At 39.6% G+C, this 24,229-nt stretch overlaps 1 protein-coding gene across 2 annotated transcripts in view; it reads right to left on the bottom strand.

Moving 5' to 3' along the window:
• Positions 1 to 1,255: 1,255 nt before the first annotated feature.
• tmem259 (transmembrane protein 259) overlaps positions 1,256 to 24,229 on the bottom strand; it is a 73,277-nt gene continuing 50,303 nt past the window's right edge. For both annotated transcript variants that reach the window (XM_072244130.1, XM_072244129.1), the window contains exons 6-11: positions 23,019 to 23,119; positions 20,993 to 21,050; positions 19,782 to 19,865; positions 5,882 to 6,014; positions 4,375 to 4,474; positions 1,256 to 2,698 (exon numbers count right to left, since the gene is read on the bottom strand). In XM_072244130.1, the coding sequence (XP_072100231.1) occupies positions 1,955 to 2,698; positions 4,375 to 4,474; positions 5,882 to 6,014; positions 19,782 to 19,865; positions 20,993 to 21,050; positions 23,019 to 23,119 (1,220 nt within the window). In that variant the 3' untranslated portion in view covers positions 1,256 to 1,954. The remainder of the gene's footprint in view (positions 2,699 to 4,374; positions 4,475 to 5,881; positions 6,015 to 19,781; positions 19,866 to 20,992; positions 21,051 to 23,018; positions 23,120 to 24,229) is intronic.

Genomic DNA, 24,229 nt, shown 5'->3' on the forward strand with positions numbered 1-24,229 from the left:
CAGATATGGCTGTCCAGGAAGCTGGGAGTCTCCCGGACTTCCCACATCTGACACCGAGCACAGAACACCAGCCTCACACACATCTTGTCTGTAATCTACATAGATAACTTACCTCGCCTCGACGCTGTTATTGCCGAAGCCCCGTTGAGCCAAAGCCTTTCTACTGTCTCCCTCTACTCTGTCACCCGCTCTAAAAAGCTGCCTCCTTTTAAATTCTTTTTGCTGTTCTCACTAGCTGATGTCCACACGCTTGCGCAGTTCTGCCCCGATCAAACCGCTGAAGAAATAACCATCTCCTTTTAAACTCTTCTTGCTTTTAAATTCTTCTCGTATTTAACACTTTCAATACTGACAGCTTTGGCAGATGGAGAGCAGAGACAAACTAATCTTGCGTAGGAAGTCAACCTGGTAAAGTTCTCCTCAGAAACATCAGATGACTGATGTATACATTGGGAAAGCTGCCCCTCATATGACTCAAGCAACAGGTGATACAGTCAAACTTACAGAATCACTCCTCTAGACAATATAGATTCCTCCATCACTATCTTAAGTACATCTTGCCCCACAGGCAGGAAGGAATAGCTCATTATGGACTCTATATCCATGAGGTTGCACAGCATCTGGTCAAACGTGTGCATGAAAATGTCCACCTGATTTTCATAAATTATGTTCACTTTATGTTGAATACTTCAAAAAGCACTGAAAGTAGCAGGGGCACAGAATGTACTCTGGGTGAGTGGCTTTACTGACATTGCCAGGAAGGTCTGAGAGCATGACAAATGACTGAACACCACGAGACAGATATACCTGCCTAAATAAGTCTGCAATATGCAGCAAGCGAATCAAAATGAAGGTTAAACCTACTTGATCTTGTCCTCAATAACTTATCTTCAGTTTATATATCTATCTACTGAAGTATTAGTAGAAGAGACCACTATACATACCTTGTGCCGACTTCACATAGAGGATATCTTCATTGAGTCAATCTGCTAAAAGAATACAAAGCTCAGCTCCTTAATAAACAACTAAGCTGAGTCAATAGACACTGGCAAAAATTAAGTTTTAGTTGAATGCAGCTGCATTGATCTTTTGAGCTTAGCTTATTATTAATTCTATCCAGAGCTTGATCTGCAGTAGCTTGAAGACAGTGTTGGTTGTATTTCAATAGCTCAAAAAAATAATGAAAAACATTTTTCATTTCGTAAATGTGTTGCATGCATTTTAAAAATAATTCACAAGTGTATTCAGATCTCATTTATTTTAATATATACAAAGACTGAAACTCTTACATTACACTTAAATACAATATAGTAACCGAAAAATCTATCAGAATCAGTTCCAAATTAGTTAGGTTTAAAGTTTATTAGAAACTACTGGAATTTCTACATTAGTATCATTCAAATTTCTTCTGTATGTAGGCACCAGTTCAAGAACCAAGACTTGAAAGTCTTTCAGGTAATAAGACCTTGCAGAATTGAATCAATACACATCAAATTATTGCACTGTGGAAGCAACTTACATATATGCTGTGAGTTCAAAGGAACAAGCATCTTCTATCGCCATTCCCACACTTGCCTTTTTTTTGGGTAACCAGCTGTGAGTTCTTTCTTTTTGGTGGTCTTTCTCTGTCTTTATAGACTGATAGTATTTCATTGCACTTATGTAATAGTTAAGCACACAGCTGTGCTGAAGATTAGGGACAGGGTGACTGATTGGAGGAGTTATCGTTCCAACTGAGCTCAGACCACTAATGCTCACTGAACAGGATGCTGCTCCTTGCCCTCCATTTGTTTTGGAAACCAATTGAAAGCCGAGGGATATTTTGCTTTTACAAATGAAAACGCTTGATGTAATAGTATATCCCTCACACTTATTGATACATTTTTTGTGAACATTTTAAAAGGGCTTTCTGATAATAAACTGCCAGACTGAACAGCAAAAGAAGTTAGGAGGTTCACGAAATGCTGTGATCATTTCTCTCTGTGTCTGAACTATTTGAAATATTAGACAGGTGTTCACGGTCCATTTCTGATTGGTCAAAACTAACATCACTAGCACGCAGAGATGAATGCACATAGGTCTTACTGTCTTGTGTGGGACACAAGTCCTGGTGGTCAGTTTTAATGAGAACTGCCTCTTGGTTCTCAGTTGCACAAGAATTAATTGTGCTGAGGTCCTCTATTGTTTGAAGATCATCACTGTGTGAAGGCACAGCTTTACTTTCTTCAGAACTTAAACTAGGTTGAGCATGTTCAACGGTACTAGAAGCATTTGGGACATTTGAACCATCACTGCTTAATGTTTCATTCATATTGTTGGAGCTCCGGGCAGAAGTATTCCTTTCTGGAGCTGCAATGCCTTCTGATATGATAGCTGCTGTTTCTGCCACCCAATTCAGATCACCACTTAATGGGGTCACCTCAAGGCTTGCATTCTGCATACGAACAGGCTGAATGCTATCTGCTAGGCTGGGAGCATCGTTTAACTGGGCTGGACCAGGAGTAGATTCAAGAAGATTGCCTGGATCCATGGGGTTCTGTTGAACACTTTCCGTGGCAGTGTTGTTGTTGAGGTTATCCTGGAGAGTTGTCTGGTTGGCTTGGCCAGCCTGTTGGTTCTGTAGTAACATCTCTTGAATGCGAATCTGTTGAAGGATGGCAGGCAACTCATAGTGATGGAAAAAGTATATCATTGAATGCTGGAAAAGAAAACAGCATCTAATTAAAGACTTGCAACAATGGAAAAGGCAAGTAACAGTTTATTCAAGCCACCCCCTTGTGCAGATCATAATCACAAAACAATTAAAATGCAAAAAAAAGCATATAAATTTTGTAACTTGATCTATGGTTGACAGCAAGCCTTGCTTGGCTTCAAGGAAAGAATTATATCCTGCAAGCGAGCATCAACTGCTTTATCTGTGGCTTTTTAAACAAAGAGTTGTCACAGCATCATGGTAGTGTAGCGGTTATTGTTATGCTATTACAGCTCAGCACATTCCGGAGTTCAGAGATCAATTCTGCTGCTGTCTGTAAGGAGTTTGTATGTTCTCCCAGTGAGTTTCCTCTGGGTGCTCCGGTTTCCTCCCACAGTCCAAAGATGTACTGGCTGGAAGGTTAAGCGGTCAATGTAAATTGTCCTGTGATTAGGCTAGTGTTAAATAGGTGCGTTGCTGGGCAGTACGGCTCGTTGGGCCAAAAGGATCTGTTCTGCGCTGTATCTCTAAATAAACAAACAAACAGGACTGAGTGTACTGGCTGGTCTACTAGTTCTCTCCTTTAGTAGGTTATTCAGCACCGTTAAAAACTTCATACTGAAACAATTCAGCTGTCATTTCTATTTTAAAACAATGCCTTCACGTTTTCTGCATTTTGTATTTTACTTTATTTTAAATATTTATCTTTTTTAAAAATTTAAATGTGAGGAAAGGTTCGTCAGAGAAATAAACATCCTAAAAACTGCCAGAGCTTAACCCAGTGCAAAAGAATACACAAAATTGACAATCACCTAACTTGAACGCCCCAGATTTCCAATGTCCAACAACAAAATAATCTCTTCAGCTTTTGGTTCTAAAACCAAGGTGCATCAACAAGTTTGAAATAGACAATAAATTAGCAGAGGTATTAAGATCTGTACTCACAAAAATGACATCAATGGAATTGTTTTTTTTAATTAATCTAATGGAAATTCCTGGAAACCTCCAGTACAAAAAACATAATTGAACTGTCCTGTACAGAAGGCAATGTCTACTCTAAACTGACACATCAGCACCATATACATAACATGCCATCATCCTCCAAAGTCTCTCCATTTCCATTGAGCTGTGCAGAACTCACGCACCTGATTCTGTCATAGTCAGAGAATTAACCAGCCATGGCTTTTCTTCCTTCATTCACTAGTTCTGGTTAACTCCAAGGTTATATCCTTGGACACAAGATTCAATTCATCAGCTCCCAACAGAACAATCTCATCAATCCTATTCCCAGCTCCTTATTTCCCTAACATTGTATTTCCTCAGATATTTCTTTTAAATCGACTTCTTTGACGAACCCTTCTGTAATCTGCTCGGCATTGCCTTATGTGACTTTACATTAAATTTTACATGATGCTGAAGATTTGAGTTGCATCAGAAAATATTATATCAATGACATTACAAAGACAGTTCAATGGAAAATGAATCAAGTTGCCAAATCAGATGGAGCAATTGTAGGAAATGATTTAGTGATCTGGCATTAAATAGGAGGGCTGAGCGCTGTTCAAAAGTGATCACTTTTCAGTAGGTTAGCAGATTCAGCAGCACTGCTTTCCACATTACAAGGTCCAGGTTCACCAGTGAAGAATGATATATATATATATATATAAAATACTTGCTTATACCTGTATAAACAGCCAAGACGTTACCAAAGCCAAACTGCTGTACTGGCCATTGAAACGATAATGATATGCATAAAAGGCAAAGTGGTACAGGTAAAAGAATCTGCAAAACACACAAACATTCATTTTTAAATGATTGACAGGAATACATTAAATATAATTATTACAATGTAAAATGAGGCCATTTGAACTATAAAGTACACAGAAGCTCAGCTGAACAATTCCATCAGTCTAAACCCACCCCCCACACACTGTGTCCTATTTCCATGTAACATTACAATTTATTCTTTGTCACATGTCAAAACATCGACTGTTTGTTCATTTCCATAGATGCTGCCAGGCCTACTGAGATTCTCCAGCATTTTGTGTGTGTTGCTTTGGATTTCCAGCATCTGCAGAATGTTTCATGTTTATAATTTCCTCTTTTTGATCCTTCTGCAACTTACCTATACTATGGGTAACTTACTGAAGCCAATTAATTGACCAGCTTGTCTTTGGGATATGGGAGTAAACTGGCTCATATGGAAATCCACACATTCAGGAATAAACATGCACACAGACAGCACCCAGATCAGGAAAGATCCGGGTTTTTGGAGCAGTGTGTTAGCAGCTCTACTTGCTGAGTCACATCCAACCTTCCTCTGGGGCAAAGATTGGGATAAAACTTGAAAGGACATAAGAAATACCAATGAATTTAGTTGAATAAAGAATATATGGAAACCTAGTTTACAAGTTCTGAAATATTGCTTTGTGTAGCAATCTGACAAATAATATTAAAAACTAACAGCTTTATTATCTAGGGCCCCAGCATGCAGACGTCACTTTTACTGCATCAAGGTTGCCTGCCAATTTACTCTCTTCAGCTTGGCTATGGATGAGGAAATTAACCAATGTTCTTGATTTCATCACTGTCAGAAACATGTCCCAGCGTTTGCATTTGGGGTGAAGCATGGTTTATTGTCTATCACAATTAAACTAATCATGCTTCTATAAAGGAATAGATATATAGAAATACATGAGTTAAGACTACCATTTGATTTTTAATACCCAAGATCTCTTTAAAGAACCGCCATTTCTCTAGCCCAAGTCTCCAACTGTTTCAACGCAGCTTTTCTGGAACATAAAACTGCTAGTTTTTCTTTGAACATTTGGGCTAGGTATATAGGGATACAGTGCGGAATAAGCCCTTCCAGCCTTCTGGGGTGTGTTGCCCAGCAATCTCCTATTTTATTCTAGCCTACTAACCAGTACGCCTTTGGACTGTGGGAGTAAACTGAAGCTCCCAGAGAAAACCCAAGCATTCCACAGGAAAGACATACAGAGGACACCAGAACTGAGTTCTGAACTCTAATGCCTCAAGTTGTTGTAGTTGCACTGGCCACTATGTTACTGTGGCAAAATTAACGACAAACGGGATACACAAAAATACAATCAAAATTTTCCTTATAACATGACGAATCTGTACTCATCATTATGGTTGCATTTCTAAATTTATAAACAACACACACACCTGAGCCAATGTCGTTTGCCTGTGTTAGTGTGACAGCAAATTGCATCATACTGGTCTGCCAGCCAGACAATTAAAATAATATAAAATGCTGTGGTTGTGTCATTGAAGAATTCTGACATGATGGCTTCCATCCCTGGAGGAAGAAAAAACAATCAAACATTTAAAAGGATTTCATAAAAATAAAAACAAGAAATAAACCTGCATAAAATTCCACAATTATAAATTGTTACAAGCAAAATTAGATAGATACGTCATGTGATATAAAAGTATCTCCCCATAATTGCATTTCCTAATTCAGAATCAGGCCATATACATGAGTTCAGTGGCCACTTTATTAGGTACATCTGCTCGTTAATGCAAATATCTAATCAGCCACTCAATGCATAAAAGCAGACAGACATGATTAAGAGGTTCTGTTGTTGTTCACACCAAACATCAGAATAGGGAAGAAATGCGATCTAAGTGATTTTGACCATGGAATGATTGTTGGTGCCAGATGGGATGGTTTGAGTATCTCAGAAACTGCTGATCTCCTGGGATTTTCATGCACAACAGTCTCTAGAGTTTACAGAGAAAGGTGCAAGAAACAAAAAACATCCAGTGAGAGGCAGTTCTGTGGGTGAAAACACCTTGTTAATGAGAGAGGTCAAAGGAAAATGGCCAGATTTATTCAAGCTGACGGGAGGGCAACAGTAACAGTGGTATGAAGTAGAGCATCTTTGAATACACAACAGGTCAAACCTTGAAGTGGATGGGCTACAGCAGCAGAAGACCATGAACATACATGCAGTAGTCACTTAATTAGGTACACTCTTTAAGAAAGGAGGGAGGCAGAAGAAAGGAAATTATAGACTAGTTAGCCTGACTTCAGTGGTTGGGAAAGTGTTGGGAGTCTATTACTAAGGATAAGATTTTGGGGTACTTGGGGGCACGTGATAAAATAGGCCAAAGTCAGCACGGTTTCTTTCAGGGGAAATCGGGGACATCTTGCCTGACAAATCTTTGACACTTTTTGAGGAATTCACAAGCAGGAAAGGAGAGACAGTGGATGTTGCTTACTTCAGAAGGCCTTTGAAAAAGTGCTACACAAAAGGGTACTTAACAAGATGAGCACCCATGGTATTACAGGAAAGACTTGCTGACTGGCAGGACGCAAAGAGTGGGAATAAAGGAGGCCTTTTCTGGTTGGCTGCCAGTGGCTAGTGGTGTTCCACAAGGGTTGATGTTAGGTCCACTTCTTTTCACGTTATATGCCAATGATTTGGATGATGGAATTGATGGCTTTGTCCAAGTTTGTAGGCAAACTAGCAGAGATAGGTGGAGAGACAGCTAGCGTTGAGGAAATAAAGAGTCTGCAGAATCACTGAGACAGACTGGGAAAGTGGAATAAAGTGTAGGGAAGTGTATGGTCATGCACTTTGATTGGAGGACAAAGGTGTAGACCATTTTCTAAGTGGGGGAGGACATTAAAAAAAATCAGAGGTGCAAAGAGATTTGGGAGTGCAGTATTTCCTAAAGGTCAATTTGCAGGTTGAGTCTGTGATAAGGAAAGCAAATGCAATGTTAGCATTCATTTCAAAAGTACCAGAGTACAAAAGCAAGAATGTAATGCTGAGATCTTATAAGGCATTGGAGTACCGTGAGCAGTTTTGGGCCCCTTACCTAAGAAAAGATGTGCTGGCATTGAAGAGAGTTCAGTGAAGGTTCATGAGAATAATTCTGGGAAAGAGTTAATATATGAGGAGTGGTTGATGGCTCTGGGCCTGTACTCACCAGAATTTAGAAGAATGAGGGAGCAATCTCATTAAAACCTATCAAATCTTGAAAGGTGTAGATAAAGTGGATATGGAGAGGTTGTTTCTTATAGTTGGGGTGTCTAGGAATAAATGGCAAGGCTCAGAATAGAGGGACGTCCATTTAGAACAGAGATGAAGAGGAATTTCTTTAGCCAGAGGATGATGAATCTGTGGAATTCACTGCCACAGATGACTGTGGAGGCCAAGTCATTGGATATTTTTAAAGCGAGGTTCTTGATTAGTCAGGGCATCAAAGGTTGTGAGAAGGCAGGAGGATAGAATTGAGAAGGACAATAAATCAGCTATAATGGAATAGCAGAACAGACTTGATGGGCTGAATGGCCTAATTCTGTTCCAATGTCTTATATTCTTATAGGAGGTACCTAATAAAATGGCCACTGAGTATATTTTTTTCCACTGGAGTTTTTGAATTTTCAGAGACTTGCCAAGACACCAGATGTCTTGTTTTATCTTTTGGTACCCGATGTCGTTTCATTGAAAGTTAATGGTCAATAGGAAACCTACAATAAAGACAAAAATTACAACACACTTTATTTGAGAAGGAAAAATATTGCCCTAAAGCAAAATTACGTAATGAGATAGTGAATAGAATAGAAAATGCAATGAAGAAAAACAGGTCTGCTTGGAAACCATGCGGACAGAGAGCAGGTGATCCAAGCAAATGCCAAGCAAGAAACATCTTCCTGTAAATCTTGTAGAAATCTTTCCATTGTTATTAAAGGCATGCAGAAATCATGTAAAAGAACTGTGCTTCCCACACTCTTTTAGGAAGAGTTCCAAAGACTCAAGACACACAGAAAAAAAGAACCTTTCCTTCTTAAATGAGGAACTCCAGTATTTTTTAACAGTGAATCTGATTGCTAGATAGTCCCTCCCCAGAAGAGGAAGCACTTTCTCGATTTTGTATGTTTCAACAAGTGCCCTCTCACTTTTCTAAGCTCTAGCATAGGGGTCGCCAACCTATCAATCGCGATCCACCGGTCGATCTTTGAGACTTTCCCAGTAGATCCCAAAAAAAATCAAAAATAAATACACAAATACTGTTGTAATGTGAGCGTTATAAAAACAAGTAATACTAATTAGGATCATGGTCATATAGCAACATTTTTGCTACAAAGCTGTTTGTAAAGAGAGATTGTTTCTGGGTTGCGGGGTATTAGTTCTGTTCTTTCTGCCCAGCGCGCATGTGTGTAGCACCCCCGCCATGAACTGCGTTTTCACCGTAGCTTGTGCTGCATCAAAGTGACCAATTAAATTAGATACGCCATTGCCGACTGCGTCACCTCTGATCTGGGCCGACATTTATGTGCCAGGCGGCACCTAATTAATTAGCTTGTTTATTTCGGCCTTTTTTCTTAAAGGTATGCTGGGTGCGTTCCGGCCACCACTGTACCGCTGCATTCTTCGCGGCCTGGAGGTTGGGGACTACAAGAGTACAGACTGTCACAAACATCAATATACGGCACTCGCTCGTGATATCCTGATAGCATGGCTGAGGCTCCACGAAAGAAGGCAATAACGTACAAATGGGAAGAGGGATTTCTATTTACCTTAGTGAAAGACAAGTGTGTATGTATGTTGTGCCACCAAACACAAGCACTGACTAAAAGAGGGAATCTGGAGCGGCACCACAACACCAACCACCATAAATTTAAAGACACCGACCTCCCAAAGAGAGCAATTCGTGCCAAGAAAGTTGAGGAGCTGAAATCAGGGTTGAAGGCCCAGCAATCGTTTTTCACAAAACATGCTGCTCAAAATAAGGCTGCTATTGAAGCATCAGTTCATGTAAGTCACCTTTTGGCTAAACACAAGAAGCCTTTTATAGATGGCGATTTATTCAAGGAATGGCCATTACCGCAGAGACTGTTTTTAATGATTTTAAAAACAAAAACGACACCACAACCGCAATACATAATATATTGCTTGGCCCTGCAACAGTGACAAGGAGGGTAGAGTTACTGTCAGAGGACGTGGATATTTTTCATTACAATTCGATGAATCCCTGGATGTAATGCAAACAGCTCAGCTTGTTGTATTTGTCAGAATGGCTTTCCACGATTTTACAACAAAGGAGGACTTCCTCACTCTTTTGCAATTAAAGGACAGAACGAGAGGTGAGGATATTTACAATGAGTTTAAAAAATATGTCCCTGAAAATGACAACCCCATTCATAAACTGGTGGCAATTACTACTGATGGGGCCCCAGCAAGGCACAGTGTGCACGCTGGTTTTATAGCACTAAAAGTCAGTGCCTACTTCGGGTCAACTTATCTATGTGAAATTGCGTTTTCACAGATGAAAAATTATTAAATCTAAGTACAGGAGCTGTCTTACTGACAGGCATCTCACAGACTGTCTCAGACTGGCTGTCTGTAGTTATGAACCAAATTTCAAGGAACCAGCAATAAGTATTCAGTCCCAGTCATCACACTGAGTGCAACAGTCAATTTTTATTCATTTATTTTTCGTGTTGAAATAAAATTAAATAATGAAACTTAGAATTAAAGGTGTGAAGTATTATAATATTCTTAAAGAAAGATATGCTAGTTACAGTGTTTTCTTGTTTGAATTAATTTGAAAGTTTGACAAAAGTATTTTGTGTACAGGTGTCCCCCGCTTTTCCAACGTTCGCTTTACGAAACCTCACTGTTATGAAAGACCTACATTAGTACCGTTTTCACTTTCAGAAGGTGTTTTCACTGTTACGAAAAAAAAGCGTGCGATAAAAAATCAGTGTGCGAAAAATTCAGCAGGCGATAAAAGGCAGCACGCATCCTGAGCAGCTGCTCTCCCCCGGATTCGGTACGGCACTCTAGCCAGCATTGCTTAAACACGAGCCTGTGAGTAGCCGTTTGCAAGATGAGTTCTAAGGTATCAGAAAAGCCTGAAAGAGCTCGTAAGGGTGTTACACTTAGCATAAAACTAGACATAATTAAGAGTTTTGATCGTGGTGAACGAAGTAAGGACAACGTGAGTTTGGCTTGTGGAAGCTGACGAACATGATGTTGAAGAGGTTTTGGCATCCCATGACCAAGAACTGACAGATGAAGGGCTGATGCAATTGGAAGAAAAAAGGATAACAATCGAAAGCGAATGAGTAATGATAAAGTACGACTTTAATTTTTAAAGGGTACGTCGGTTTAGGAGATACTTACAGGATGGTTTGAGTCCTTACAAAGAACTGTGTGATAGAAAAATGCGCGAGGCTCAGCAGTCAAGCAAGCCTTCCACATCAACCACAGCAGACGACGAACCTCAACCTTCGACATCGAGGCGGGCAGTCATAGGAGAAGATGAGCTGCCTGCTCTAATGGAAACAGACGACGAGATGACACCCCAGAGTCCCACCACCCCAACTCCCAGGCCGCGGACAGATACTGTACCGATTCACGGAGAATGCAACGGTAGTCGGGAGGCACACAGCACATCGTTAAGAAAAAAGTTGAAATATACATGCTAATTAATTAGGTGCCGCCGACACGTAATTGTCAGCCCAAATCAGAGACGAGGCAATCGGAAATTGGCACTGATCTGGGCCGACAATTACATGTCGGGCAGCACCTGATTAATTAGCTTGTTTATTTCGGTTTTTTTCTTAAAGATGTGCTGTGTGCCTCCCGGCTACCGCTGCATTCCTGCATGCTTTGCAGCAATGTATCGCTCGGCGGCCTGGAGGGTAGGGACCACTAACCACTGCAGCCTGCGACGACTCAGTCTAACACACCATCATCAGTGTGCTCGGCAAACTATCTTCCCGATTCCCGTAAGTGATACGACACTGTACATACACTATTTCTACTTTATATTGGCTGTGTATTTTTACGTGTTATTTGGTATGATTAGGCAGCTTCATAGCTTAAAGGTTACTGGAGAGAGTGTTCTTGTCAACAGTGCTTGCGTGAGGTTTTCTGCCGACAGCACTTGCGTGAGATTTTCGCTACGGAGAACAGTTCAGTAATGATTGTGGAAAAGTATTTCTACTTTATATAGGCCATGTATTTATCATATCATTCCTGCTTTTACTATATGTTACTGTTATTTTAGGCTTTGTGTGTTATTTGGCATGATTTGGTAGGCTATTTTTGGGTCTGCGAACGCTCACAAAATTTTCCCATATAAATAAATGATAATTGCTTCTTCGCTTTACAACATTTCGGCTTACGAACCGTTTCATAGGAGCGCTCTACCTTCGGATGGCGGGGGAAACCTCTAATTCAAATACAATTAGCCCAAATAAAAAGCCTCAAATTGGCAGTACAATCTGAGCTGTTTTTTCTTTAAACGATTTAGTAGGTAGATCTTGCCTTTCACTAAGGTCGAGGTATGGGATCTTGGGCTTAAAAAGGTTGGTGACCACTACTCTAGCACAGACAAGCCTAAATGTCCAAACTTTCCTCATAAATCAACACAAAGTTGCCTGGTAAACCGTATCTAAATTGCTTCAAACAATAAAAATCTAAATAAGGAGACTAACACTGTATATAGCATTCAAAGTGTGGCCTCACAAGTGTTCTACAAAATGGAAGTACAAACTCCCTACCTTGTCTTCAACTCTCTTTATAATAAGTTCAAAGTAAACTTATTATCAAAGTTTCTATACCATATACAAGCTTGAGATTCATTTTCTTGCAGGTATCCAGAGAAACGTAAAGAAATACAACAGATTCCATGAAAATCCATACATAACCAAGTCAAGAGTCCCTGACTGGAAGTCTATAAGCTGTGGAATCAGTCCAGCACTAAGGCAAGTGAAGCCATCCAGCCCAGTCTAGGAGCACGATGATTATACAGCAACAAATGTTCCTAAATCTGGCGGTGCAGGACCCAAGATCTCTGCACCTCCTGCCTGATGGTAGTTGTGAGTAGAGATTGAGAGTAGCGATATTATCAGTCTCTGTGATTGATTAAAGCAACACACACAAAAGTTGCTGGTGAACGCAGCAGGCCAGGCAGCATCTCTAGGAAGAGGTACAGTTGACGTTTTGGGCCGAGACCCTTCGTCAGGGCTAACTGAAAGAAGAGCTAGTAAGAGATCAAAAATTGATTAAAGCAACTGATTAAATCAAAGATTGATTAAAGCAATCTTGGTTGGCACGGAATAGTGGTGTTGAATACCTGCTTGTTTTCTGCTCTTGGGCCTGAACACTCTAATCTGACCTAAAGTTCACCCCAGTACTTACTAGCAGAACCAGATCCCCTAGCATCTCAGAGATTCATAACATTTCATCATTTCAAAATTATGCTTTCTTAAATAAATTCTTTCTGCCAAAATGGAATACCCTGTAGTAGCTAAGGTTTTAAAAACTGGACATATTCTACACCAGGCATCTAGTAATTCAGAAACAATGGAACAAATTGAAGGGCTATGTGGCCAGTTAACAATTATAAAACTCTACAAGAGTGATCAGGGATAAACCCACATGCTCACACATTTATCTTTTTGATACATGTCATATGGTAAATATACAGTGGGCAGTACAGAAGCATAGTGGTTAGCGCAATGCTTTCCGGTCCAGACAATCTGGGTTCAATTCCCGCCACGATCTGTAAGGAGTTTGTATGTTCTTCCGGTGATCCCGTGGGTTTCTTCCTGTTGGTAGGTTAATTGGTCACTGTAAATTGTCCTGTGATTAGGCTTGGATTAAATCAGGGGATTGATGGGCCACACAACCTGAAGGGCTGGGAGGGCCTCTTCCGTGCTGTATCCCAATAAATAAATAAATTTATTAGGTACAGTAAAAATGCCTTGCTACTGAGAGGGGTCAGAGGAGAATGGTCAGACTGGTTCAAGCAGACAGGAAGGCAACAGTGGTGTGTAGAAGAGTACCTCTGAATGTACATCATGTTGTACCTTGAAGTAGGTGGGCTGCAACAGCAGAAGACCACACTGGAGTCCATTCCTGTACCAAATAAAGTGGCCACTGAGCACACATACCAGCTACATATTTGATATGTCAGTTACAGTATCCTAAATATCTAACATCATTTAAAACTAAGGTCTTCTTCCTCTTTTAATTGTAAAAACTCAGTAAAAATGGTGACCTTGCAAATTACATTATATATTTTGAGATGTATAAGTTTTATGAGTGACAAAAAAGTGTTTATTTATAAAATACCCCTATGGATAAAATGCCTCCAAAAATACATCGCTGTTGAGAGCCCCCTGCACCTTAGAAGGGAAGTATTCAAAACTGATAAAAGGTGGTACTCAACTTTTCCAAAATGGTCATTATTGGCAAAGTCACCATTATTTATCCTTAACTGCCTCTGGGAAGGTGAATGAGCCAATTCCTTGAATTCTTTCTGACTGGCTTTGGGCAAGCATTTCTGGAATTTAGACCCGGTGATGATGAAAGAACAATGACTACTTCTTATTTATGAAGGTATGTTATCTGGAGAGGAAGCTGTAGATGGTATTTTCACGTGCTTGCTGCTCTTTATCCTTCTTGGTGCTGGACGTTGTGAATTTGAGTGTCACTGTCAGAATGGCCTAAGTAACAGATGTACTATTTGTGATGGCAATAGTGGGAGTGGCCATTTAGGATTATAAATGAATTGCTGATCGAGTAGGCTATGCTGTCTTCGATATAGCCCTTACGAAGTCTACTAGAGCTACATTTGATCAGGTCAACAGTGAGCATTCCATTATATCCCCAACTTGCACCTTATATACTTGAACTATTAGAAACCGTGAACAACAGGAATTCTGCAGATGCTGGAAATTCAAGCAACACACATCAAAGTTGTTGGTGAATGCAGCAGGCCAGGCAGCATCTCTAGGAAGAGGTACAGTCGATGTTTCAGGCCGAGACCCTTCGTCAAGACTAACTGAAGGAAGAGTTAGTAAGAGATTTGAAAGTGGGAGGGGGAGAGATTTGAAAGTGGGAGGGGGAGGGGGAGAGATTTGAAAGTGGGAGGGGAGGGGGAGGGGCTCCATCCCTCCCCCTCCTGTCTTCTCCTATCATTTTGAAAAAGCCTCCGGGCTCAACATATTATTCTCCGTAACTTCTGCCACCTCCAACGGGATCCCACCACTAAGCACATCTTTCCCTCCCCCTCTCTCTCTGCTTTCCGCAGGGAGCGCTCCCTACGCGACTCCCTTGTCTATTCGTCCCCCCCATCCCTCCCACTGATCTCCCTCCGGGCACTTATCCTTGTAAGCGGAACAAGTGCTACACATGCCCTTACACTTCCTCCCTTACCACGATTCAGGGCCCTAGACAGTCCTTCCAGGTGAGGCGACACTTCACCTGTGAGTCGGCTGGGGTGATATACTACGTCCGGTGCTCCCGATGTGGCCTTCTATATATTGGTGAGACCCGACGCAGACTGGGAGACCGCTTTGCTGAACACCTACACTCTGACCGCCAGGGAAAGCAGGATCTCCCAGTGGCCACACATTTTAATTCCACAACCCATTCCCATTCTGACGTGTCTATCCACAGCCTCCTCTACTGTAAAGATGAAGCCACACTCAGGTTGGAGGAACAACACCTTATATTCCGTCTGGGTAGCCTCCAACCTGATGGCATGAACATCGACTTCTCTAACTTCCACTAGTGCCCCACCTCCCCCTCATACCCCATCTGTTATTTATTTTTATACACATATTCTTTCTCTCACTCTCCTTTTTCTCCCTCTGTCCCTCTGACTATACCCCTTGCCCATCCTCTGGTTCCCCCCCCCCTTGTCTTTCTCCCCGGACCTCCTGTCCCATGATCCTCTCATATCCCCTTTGCCAATCACCTGTCCAGCTCTTGGCTCCATCCCTCCTCCTCCTGTCTTCTCCTATCATTTTGGATCTCCCTCTCCCCCCCCACTTTCAAATCTCTTACTAATTCTTCTTTCAGTTAGTCCTGACGAAGGGTCTCAGCCTGAAACGTCGACTGTACCTCTTCCTAGAGATGCTGCCTGGCCTGCTGCGTTCACCAGCAACTTTGATGTGTGTTATTAGAAACCATGGTGTAGTTGTTATAAAGTCCCAATTTCTGACCTGTTCTTGTAGGCATATTACTTGCAACAGTTTCAGTTGAGTTCAGATGATACTATCATACACAAAAGTAGGTAGTTACATTCTTGCTGTTGCAGTTCGCTAACTCGTACTTGTGTATCACAAGGAGTTTCAAATCAGCAAACGTCTTCACTTCCTACTGCGAGGAGGCTATTATTGATAAAGCAGCTATATATATGAAGACATTGACACCACCTTAAGAAACTCTTGCAATGGCTTCTGGGGGACCTCCAACAACCACAATCATCTTCCATATTATGTGGCAAGATTCCAGCCACTGTAGTGTTTTCTCCTTGATGCCAGCACTATTTATTGCTAGTCAGTCAAATACTACCTACATATAAGTGACAAGGACTAACCTTCTGGTCTAACCCAAGGTTAAAATGAAGTTTGTAGCTCAGGAAACTGCAAAATCTAAACTGAACATTTGCATTTCCTAATAATGCATGAGGCCATTCATGAATCCAGCATGGATTTTTTGAAGGGAATGCTCTATTTGACAAACTTATTGTGTACTTTTGAGGATATAATGAGCGCAGTGGATAGAGGGGAACAGGTGGATGTTGTGCACCTGGACTGCAGCATGCTGTTGTGCAGGGGACTCTGGAGTGCTTGTGCAAGAATCACAAAAAAGCCTGCAGATACAACAGGTTATAAAAAAGGCAAATGGAATGTCGGCCTTCATTGCTAGAGGGACTGAATTTGAGAGTTGGGAGGTTATGCTCCAACTGTACAGGGTACTGGTGAGGCTGCTACTGGAGTACTGCATGCAGTTCTCATCTCCTCCTTGAGGAAAAATATGCTGGCTTTGGAGGTGGTGCAGAGGAGATTTATCAGGTTGAATCCAGAGAGGGGTTAGCTATGAGGAGAGATGGATAGAGTTGCCAAGGCCTATACTTGCTGGACTTCAGAAGAATCAGGAGATCTTAAAGAAACATATTAAACTGTGATCTAATCACAAGCAAGGGGAAATCTGCAGATGCTGGAAATTCAAGCAACACACACAAAATGCTGGAGGAAATCAGCAAGTCAGGCAGTATCGATGACAAAGAGTACAATCGACGTTTCAGGTCCTGCTGAAGGATCTCAACCCGAAATATCGACTGTATTCTTTTCCATAGATGGTGCCAGGCCTGCTGAGTTCCTCCAGCATTTTGTGTATATTAAACTGTGAAATGAATAGATAAGACAGAGGCATACCTGGTGAGACTGGAACTAAGAGGCATAGCCTCAAGATTCTGCGGAACAGATTTAGGACGGAGATGAAGAAAAACTGATTTTCCCAGACTGTGATAAATCTGTGCAATTCTCTGCACAGAGAAGTAGTAGAGGCCACTTCATTAAATATATTTAAGGTACAGTTAGGTAGATTTTTGCATAGCAGGAGAATTAAGGATTATGTGGAAAAGGGAACTCGGTGGAACTGAGTCCACGGCCTAATCAGCCACGATCTTATTAAATGGCAGAGCAGATCCTAATCTAGGTGCCCAACCCTGACACTCTTTCTTATGTTCTTATTCAGCTCATTAACTATGCTGGTTTAGAGCATATATTTCCCACTAATTTACCCTGTGTCTGTTTTTTCCTGTATTGTTATCAACTCTTCCAAAATTTGACCATTCACCTACACACTAGGAGCAATTTTTACAATGGCCTATTAACCTATCAATTTGTATAACTTTAGAATACGGGAGATGACCATAGCCTCTAAGAGAAATACACATGAATTAGGGAACTTTTGACTTACAAATTCCACACTGCCAGATTTGGAGATCAGGATTGAAATGAGATCATTGGAGTTGTAAAACTACATGATGATGCTGTCAACTACAATTTCCAATACTTTGCTTTAGACTCAAAGTATATTGACTGGGCAGTAATTAGTTTCATTGAAATTCCTTGATTTTTTACGGACAGGGTGTAGCCTAGACTATTTTCCACATCCCTGGTTTCTATCAGCGCTTTTACTGAAACAGCTTGACTGGGAGTGCAGCTAGTTTTGGAGTGCACTTAGGCTGTTGTTTATTCCCATTCTGCTGTTTCATGATATAATTTGAAATAAATCAAAGAGGATAAAGACCGATTACTGTGATGGTAAAGATTTCAGGAACAAGATAAGCAATCCATGACGTGCTTTAGGTGTGCCTGGCACCAATTCTGACATGTCATACTACACTTATGGAACTAAGTTTCCTGGTTTAAGTGAGACATTTGTTGAGTCAGGAGGTTACAGACTGTGGTGGACTACCATTCTGATGCTGATGGCAAACAATGCTTCACGAACGCAGGCTTCTGAGACACTGGATCACTGTTGTGCTTATCCCATTTGGTATGGCAATGCCACACAATTCCATAGCAGGGGCCTTTGCTGGGTCTATACAAGGTCTATACAATGGTCATGCCTACCGATATTGCCATGAAGAGGTGAATCTGCAACAGGTAAGTTGTTGAGGGCAAGGTCAAGCAGGTTTGGCCCTTGTATCTATTCTTTCACTTCCTGTCAGATTCAGCTTAGAAATATTGTCTTTCAGAATTCAACTACATCAGTCAGCAGTGATGTTACCAAGCAACAACTCTTGGTGATGAACATCTGGTAATCTTTACTGTACCTTTGTTACTTATTTTAGCTGCTGGAGTATTGTTTCATTTGCTAAAGATCAATTGGTAATGAATAGGAAGAGTCTTACTTGTCCGTGTTGATCTGAAACTGCAAGAACTCCCGGGGCTTTGAGTCAACGTCAGACTTTCAGGGCCACTCTTTCTCACTTGCATGCCATTATTCTACTACTTCTGGTGGGTCTGCCCAGCCAGTGGTTTAGGATATAAAATACAACTATCTTCCATAGTAACAGAATTGTAATATGGGCTGCAAAATCTGTGAAAGTCTCAATCACTGAAGTTTAAGTGTTTCCTCTGAATAAGATGGAGTCAACTGAAATGTAAACGACGTGGCAGCATAACAAGATGCTACAGTGATTCATCCACTTGCAGTAGAATTAGTCAGCCACAAACCCTGAAAGTAAAGGGATTACCTTGCTTTATTTCTGAAGGAATCATCAGGTAAAAGGTGTCAACACCCATATATATATAATAATTCCTATAATATTTGATGCACGTAGCATACTAAACAGATCCAAAAATACATGAAGAATGTACAGTAAACACAAAAGTGGTGGACAATCTTATTTAGAGTTATATATCACATTAAACTGAATAGAAACAATTATTGCTCAGTACTTCCTCTTTCTTAATTTATTATCCATATTAATGCTACGTATGTCTTTGAATATAGCCATCCTATCAAGAAAACTTTTTTTTTTATGAGGATGAGACTCAAGTTAATGAAAGTTGACACTTTTTACATAATGATTCACTATTTCTAATACAATGCATTTTCGGTAACTTTAATGACACAAGTAGAGTAAGGAGCAGGCTGGCATCCAAATCAGAGCACTACTTTTCAGTCTACTGTGGACATTACAGCAACATGGTGTCAACCTCATTTTCCGATTCTAATTCCCTACGTCATAACCAGGTTACCAACCAAACTATTAACCAGCCTTCCTCTTTTCAATAAGCTGCTATGTATTTTCAGCATATTCTATCTTAAATTTATTTTGTTACCTTTGATACTTCAGACATGTTTCTTTTCCACCAACTGTGTACCAGATAACACTGATAACAGTTTCAGGGAATTGTGAAGGATAAGGTGACCTGTACACAGTCATTCTGTACTGCAGCAACTTTCTAAAGATCATTTAATGAACCATTCTATCTACAGCAAACTCATACCAGTAACCAATCAGGTATATTCCATCAAAAATAAATGGTAAACAGCTAATATTAAAAAGTGAGACAGCGTGTTTTTTTTTCTTGTGGAGTCATAAGGAGTACCCTTATCAAACATTTTAGCCAATCTTTTCTTTTGGAAAGGAAAATGAATGAAAACTTTCACTTGAGCACCAAGATATTTCCTGCTATCAAACATGCTGGTTTCTATGTTTATATCAGGTTCTGAAAAGACAGCAATATCAACTAAAAACACAACTAATGACAAAACATTCTTACCAACTAATGCGAGTATCACTGTAAGTAAGGGAGCTGCAGGAAATGCAATGGTCATGTTCATCTCCAGCATCTGCAACAAATCAACTGTAAGAAAAATTACATTAATTGAAAATATGCCAGGAACATCTTTCAGGTTTTAAATTAATCTTCACTGCTCCCTTTAGATAAATTTTCCCTAACTTATAATGTACATCACTCACTACTTTTGGAACTAGATTACATATTGTGGTAAATATAATTTTGAGGTGTATTTTAAGATTCTGCCTATATTCATTATGCTTTCTTTGCAACTTTAATTATACTTCAAAAATGCTTAGTTCTTTGTTGTATAAATACAAGGCTGCCTTCTGACTCTAAAACTGTTAGGGAAAGGATTTATCATATACACCCATGAAAAACATGTAATAAATTTAGAAATAACATGAACTGGCATATAAAAATGCACATTTATGAACAGAAATAATACCAAATCCCCCAGACATAAAAAATTAGTAGACATGTGTCCAGTCACATCTAGTACATATTAGTGCCTTAGCAAAAATGAAAATAATTCAATATTTGGGCTTCATCTCATTTCTAGGAACCCTACTTGATTGATAAATTAACGAGTAACGACAATCATTTTTGATATAAGATTTTAGAGCCAAAATTGTCCGTTGTACCGGTCAACTAGTCCTCTTTTGTACCACTTATTTTGTAACTTGTATAGTCATTTTTATATAACAAATTTCATGATGTACAGTATGTCAGTGATAATAAACCTGACTGATTCAACTGTACAATACCACACAATAATGATTATTGTATTACAAAAGATAGAATTAAGACCAAGAGAACTGTACGGGTTGTTACTGCACATCCTATCAGTCTGTGGAGGGAGATAATGGACATGCAGTGAATATACAACTCAAAATATACCCAAAAAATTTAGAATCAACAAACAGAACAAAATTTTCTATAAATATTGTAACAGGAAGGGATGAGAGGAGAAAGAACAACAACATTCTTGAAGGAAGAGTGTAAACAAAAATACTGGAAAATGAACTTGGAATACATCTTTGATTTCAATTCAAGGAAGTCACATATTCAAACTTTCCCAAACGGCAACATATAAGTGCCTGAAATCGCACTGAAGTTGAAGCAGTAATAGCATTCCTGACATTTCTTCCCCCATTATTTAAATAGGAATATATTTTACATTGGTCACTTACCAATAAAGACAAAGATCTGATGATGAGAGTAACGTAACAGCATAGAAACTGACAATGTCTGAAGAAAAAGAAAGAAAAAGTCAAGCCAGCTCCATAAAGTGGAGATTAATTGAAAATTTCATTTTTTAATTATTTCTATATCCCTCTTCCAGGTCTGTGGCACCCTGAAATGTTACAATGAAGCTCAAAGCAAACTAAAGGAAGAGGCCTCATACTTCAACTAGTCAGACTACAGCCTGCAGAATCAAATTTGAGATAACTTGTTCCTTCTTTCTATTTGTACAGTAACTGGCCATATTTGTCTACAACCGTTATTCGTTTTACTTCTTTTCTATGGACTGGCCTGCTGGATATGCCCCAAAAGATCAGACCATACAATATTAGCAAAGTATTACACAGACAAAAAAGCTTAATCTACTACCCTTTTCTGCCACATTATTTCACCCTATTGGACAAGATTCCCTTTGTTCCACCCATTGCCCTGCTCCATATTCACCGCTACACTGACTAACTCATTCCTATCTTAGTTCTACGCTGGAGTGGAAGTGCTGCCCCGCCCATTGTGACATAAGACGGGAATTAGCAGAACTGCGAATGTGTGTTTCTTGTAGAAATGCAATTGCTGTATTTAACTGTTTGAGATGTGTGAACACCTTCCTTCTTTTAACAGGGAGATTCAGCCCCTTGACATTCCAGCTCACAAGGTTTAACCATGATCCTTTAAAAGAGATACAGGTTGATAGGCATAAGTGGTGTCAAAATTTTGGGTATCAGCTCTGAGGCAAAAATGTAAAACAAAGAGAAACAGGGCAGAAATAAATCCTGTATAACAAGGACTTCTAAGGGTTCTTAAAACAGTACTGGCATTGGAGTACCCTCCCCCCATCCCCCCAACTCAGAACAAGACAGCTGCCAGAGAGCATAGCAGCAAGCTCTTAAGAACAAAAATCATCCAACAGTACAACTTCCTTTCACTCGTAGCGTCATCTTCAACTCCGTTATTGTTATTTAAAGGAAACATTAAGGATTCAACACTCCTAAACTGACATTGTGCTTAGTGAGAGATAAAACAATTCCCCCAGTTTATTAAACATGGCTCTGAAAAATTAATCATAAAACAGAAATATAAACTGGTATTTGAAAAAAAATAAACAGACTTTACCCAGTGCTCTTCCCACAAAAGTTTGTAGAGTTCACTAAATTGGAGGTAAAAGGAAATACTCTCTCTCGAGACCAGTCTGAGTGAATATTATTCCACCAATCATGGTAATCACTACCTAACCCGGCCATCTTCCTTTGACCTCTCTCATTAACAAAGCGTTTTTGTCCACAGAACTGCTGTTCACTGGATGACTTTCGTTTCTCGCTCCATTCTCTGTAAACTCTAGAGACTGTTATGTGTGAAAATCCCTGGAGATCAGCAGTTTCTGAGATACTCAAACCACCCTGCCTGGCACCAACAATCATTCCATGGTCAAAATAACTTGGATCACATTTGTTCCCCATTTTGATGTTTGGTCTGAACATCAACTGAATCTCTTGACCTTGTATGCATGCAAGGTATGTACTGAGCTGCTGCCACATGATTGACTGATTAGATATTTGCATTAACGAGCAGGCATAAAGGTGTAATGAAATGGCCACTGAGTATATATAGGTAGGTGTTCCATCATTAATCAATCAACAAATCTTATTCTCCTGTACCTTGTCTCAGCCAGACAGATAAAAATAAATTATCTTGAATATTCAACATCACTTCATATGAAATTTCCAAACCATTATCCATTTTGTCCCCTCCTATGACAGAGGCAACAAATATTTCATATTCTGGAGAGACTTGTCATGATTTAGTTCCGTTTTTTTTTAAGGAATTCAAATAGGATGCCATTCATTATCTCTGTATATTTTTCTCCATGGATTGTGTGTTAGAACATGATCTACATCTAGCACCTAAAGCAAATTTTCATAATTTTGTTTGTCTTGCTGATATGATAGTGAAACGATTAATATTTATTAACATACTTACAAATATGACCATGATGACAAAAGCTGCAAGGTAGGAGGTTCTGGCCATCCACATACTGACAAAACGATAGTGTTCTCCTGATACAACATTGCGCAAAAACCCTAGTTTAAAAAAAAACATTTGAGACATTTAAGACTGTCAAAATTAAGCAAAATTTTAACATTTTAATTCTGACCATTTTAAAACTTCTGAAATAGATCAATTACAATCATCTATGTCAGATTACTCATTTGGAAGAGGGCACACAAAAGAAGTCGAGCTGACATTTGATCTTTGTATAACATGGAAAACTCAGCAGAAATAGTCTGAGTTCTCAAATTCCTGAAAAACTTAAAAGTCAACCTTACACCATTACGCTTCTGCAACTATTGTGAATAACTGGAGTCAATTATCAAAATTATGCTCTAATGATCACAGCACAAATAAAAATAAAAAGAACTGCAAATGATGGAAATAAGGGATTAAAGCAGAAAATGCTAGAAACACTCAGCAGGACAGATAGCGAGGAAAATGAGACAGTATTAACTTTTCAGATCAATAGCTCTTTATCAGAACTGAAAAGAGTAAATTAGCCTTAAGTTGCAGAGAAGGTGCTTTGCAAAGTGGTTAGTAAATCTGTTTGGTTTCTACAGTGCAGAAGATACCACATCATGAGCACTGAAAATAATATACTGGATTGGAAGAAGTGCGAGTAAATTGCTACTTCATCTGGAAGGACTACCTTTTGTCTGCGTAATGGGAAGGGAACGGGTAAAAGGTGAGATACTGCACGCTCTCTAGTTGCATGGAAAGTGATTGGTGAAGATGGAAGAGCTGTCAGTGGAATTGTGATGGGAATGACTATTCCTATAGATTTACAATTTCCATTTGCTTTAATCAATAAAATATCTATGTTTATCTATTAAAGCCTGCAATATCTTTCAAAGGCTGTCTATTCTGTTGATTTTTTTGTATGTTTATCTTATGTAATAATTGAGCACCAAGATGTTAAGAAATATATACAGTTCAACTCTGATCATCCACCATCTAATTTATCAGAAATCCCAGCAGTTTGGTATCCCGCTTCTCATACTTCGCTCAACACCACAGGGCCTAGTGTTCCTGTGCTCCCTTTAAGTTTATCAAATTCACTGTAAAATTAATTATTATACTATGTAACATTTTAAAGGAAATAATTAAAAGCGATTTTGTGTATTAATTGGAATAACATA

This window comes from Mobula birostris, chromosome 26 (assembly GCF_030028105.1).
Source record: "Mobula birostris isolate sMobBir1 chromosome 26, sMobBir1.hap1, whole genome shotgun sequence".
Lineage (NCBI taxonomy): Eukaryota > Metazoa > Chordata > Chondrichthyes > Myliobatiformes > Myliobatidae > Mobula > Mobula birostris.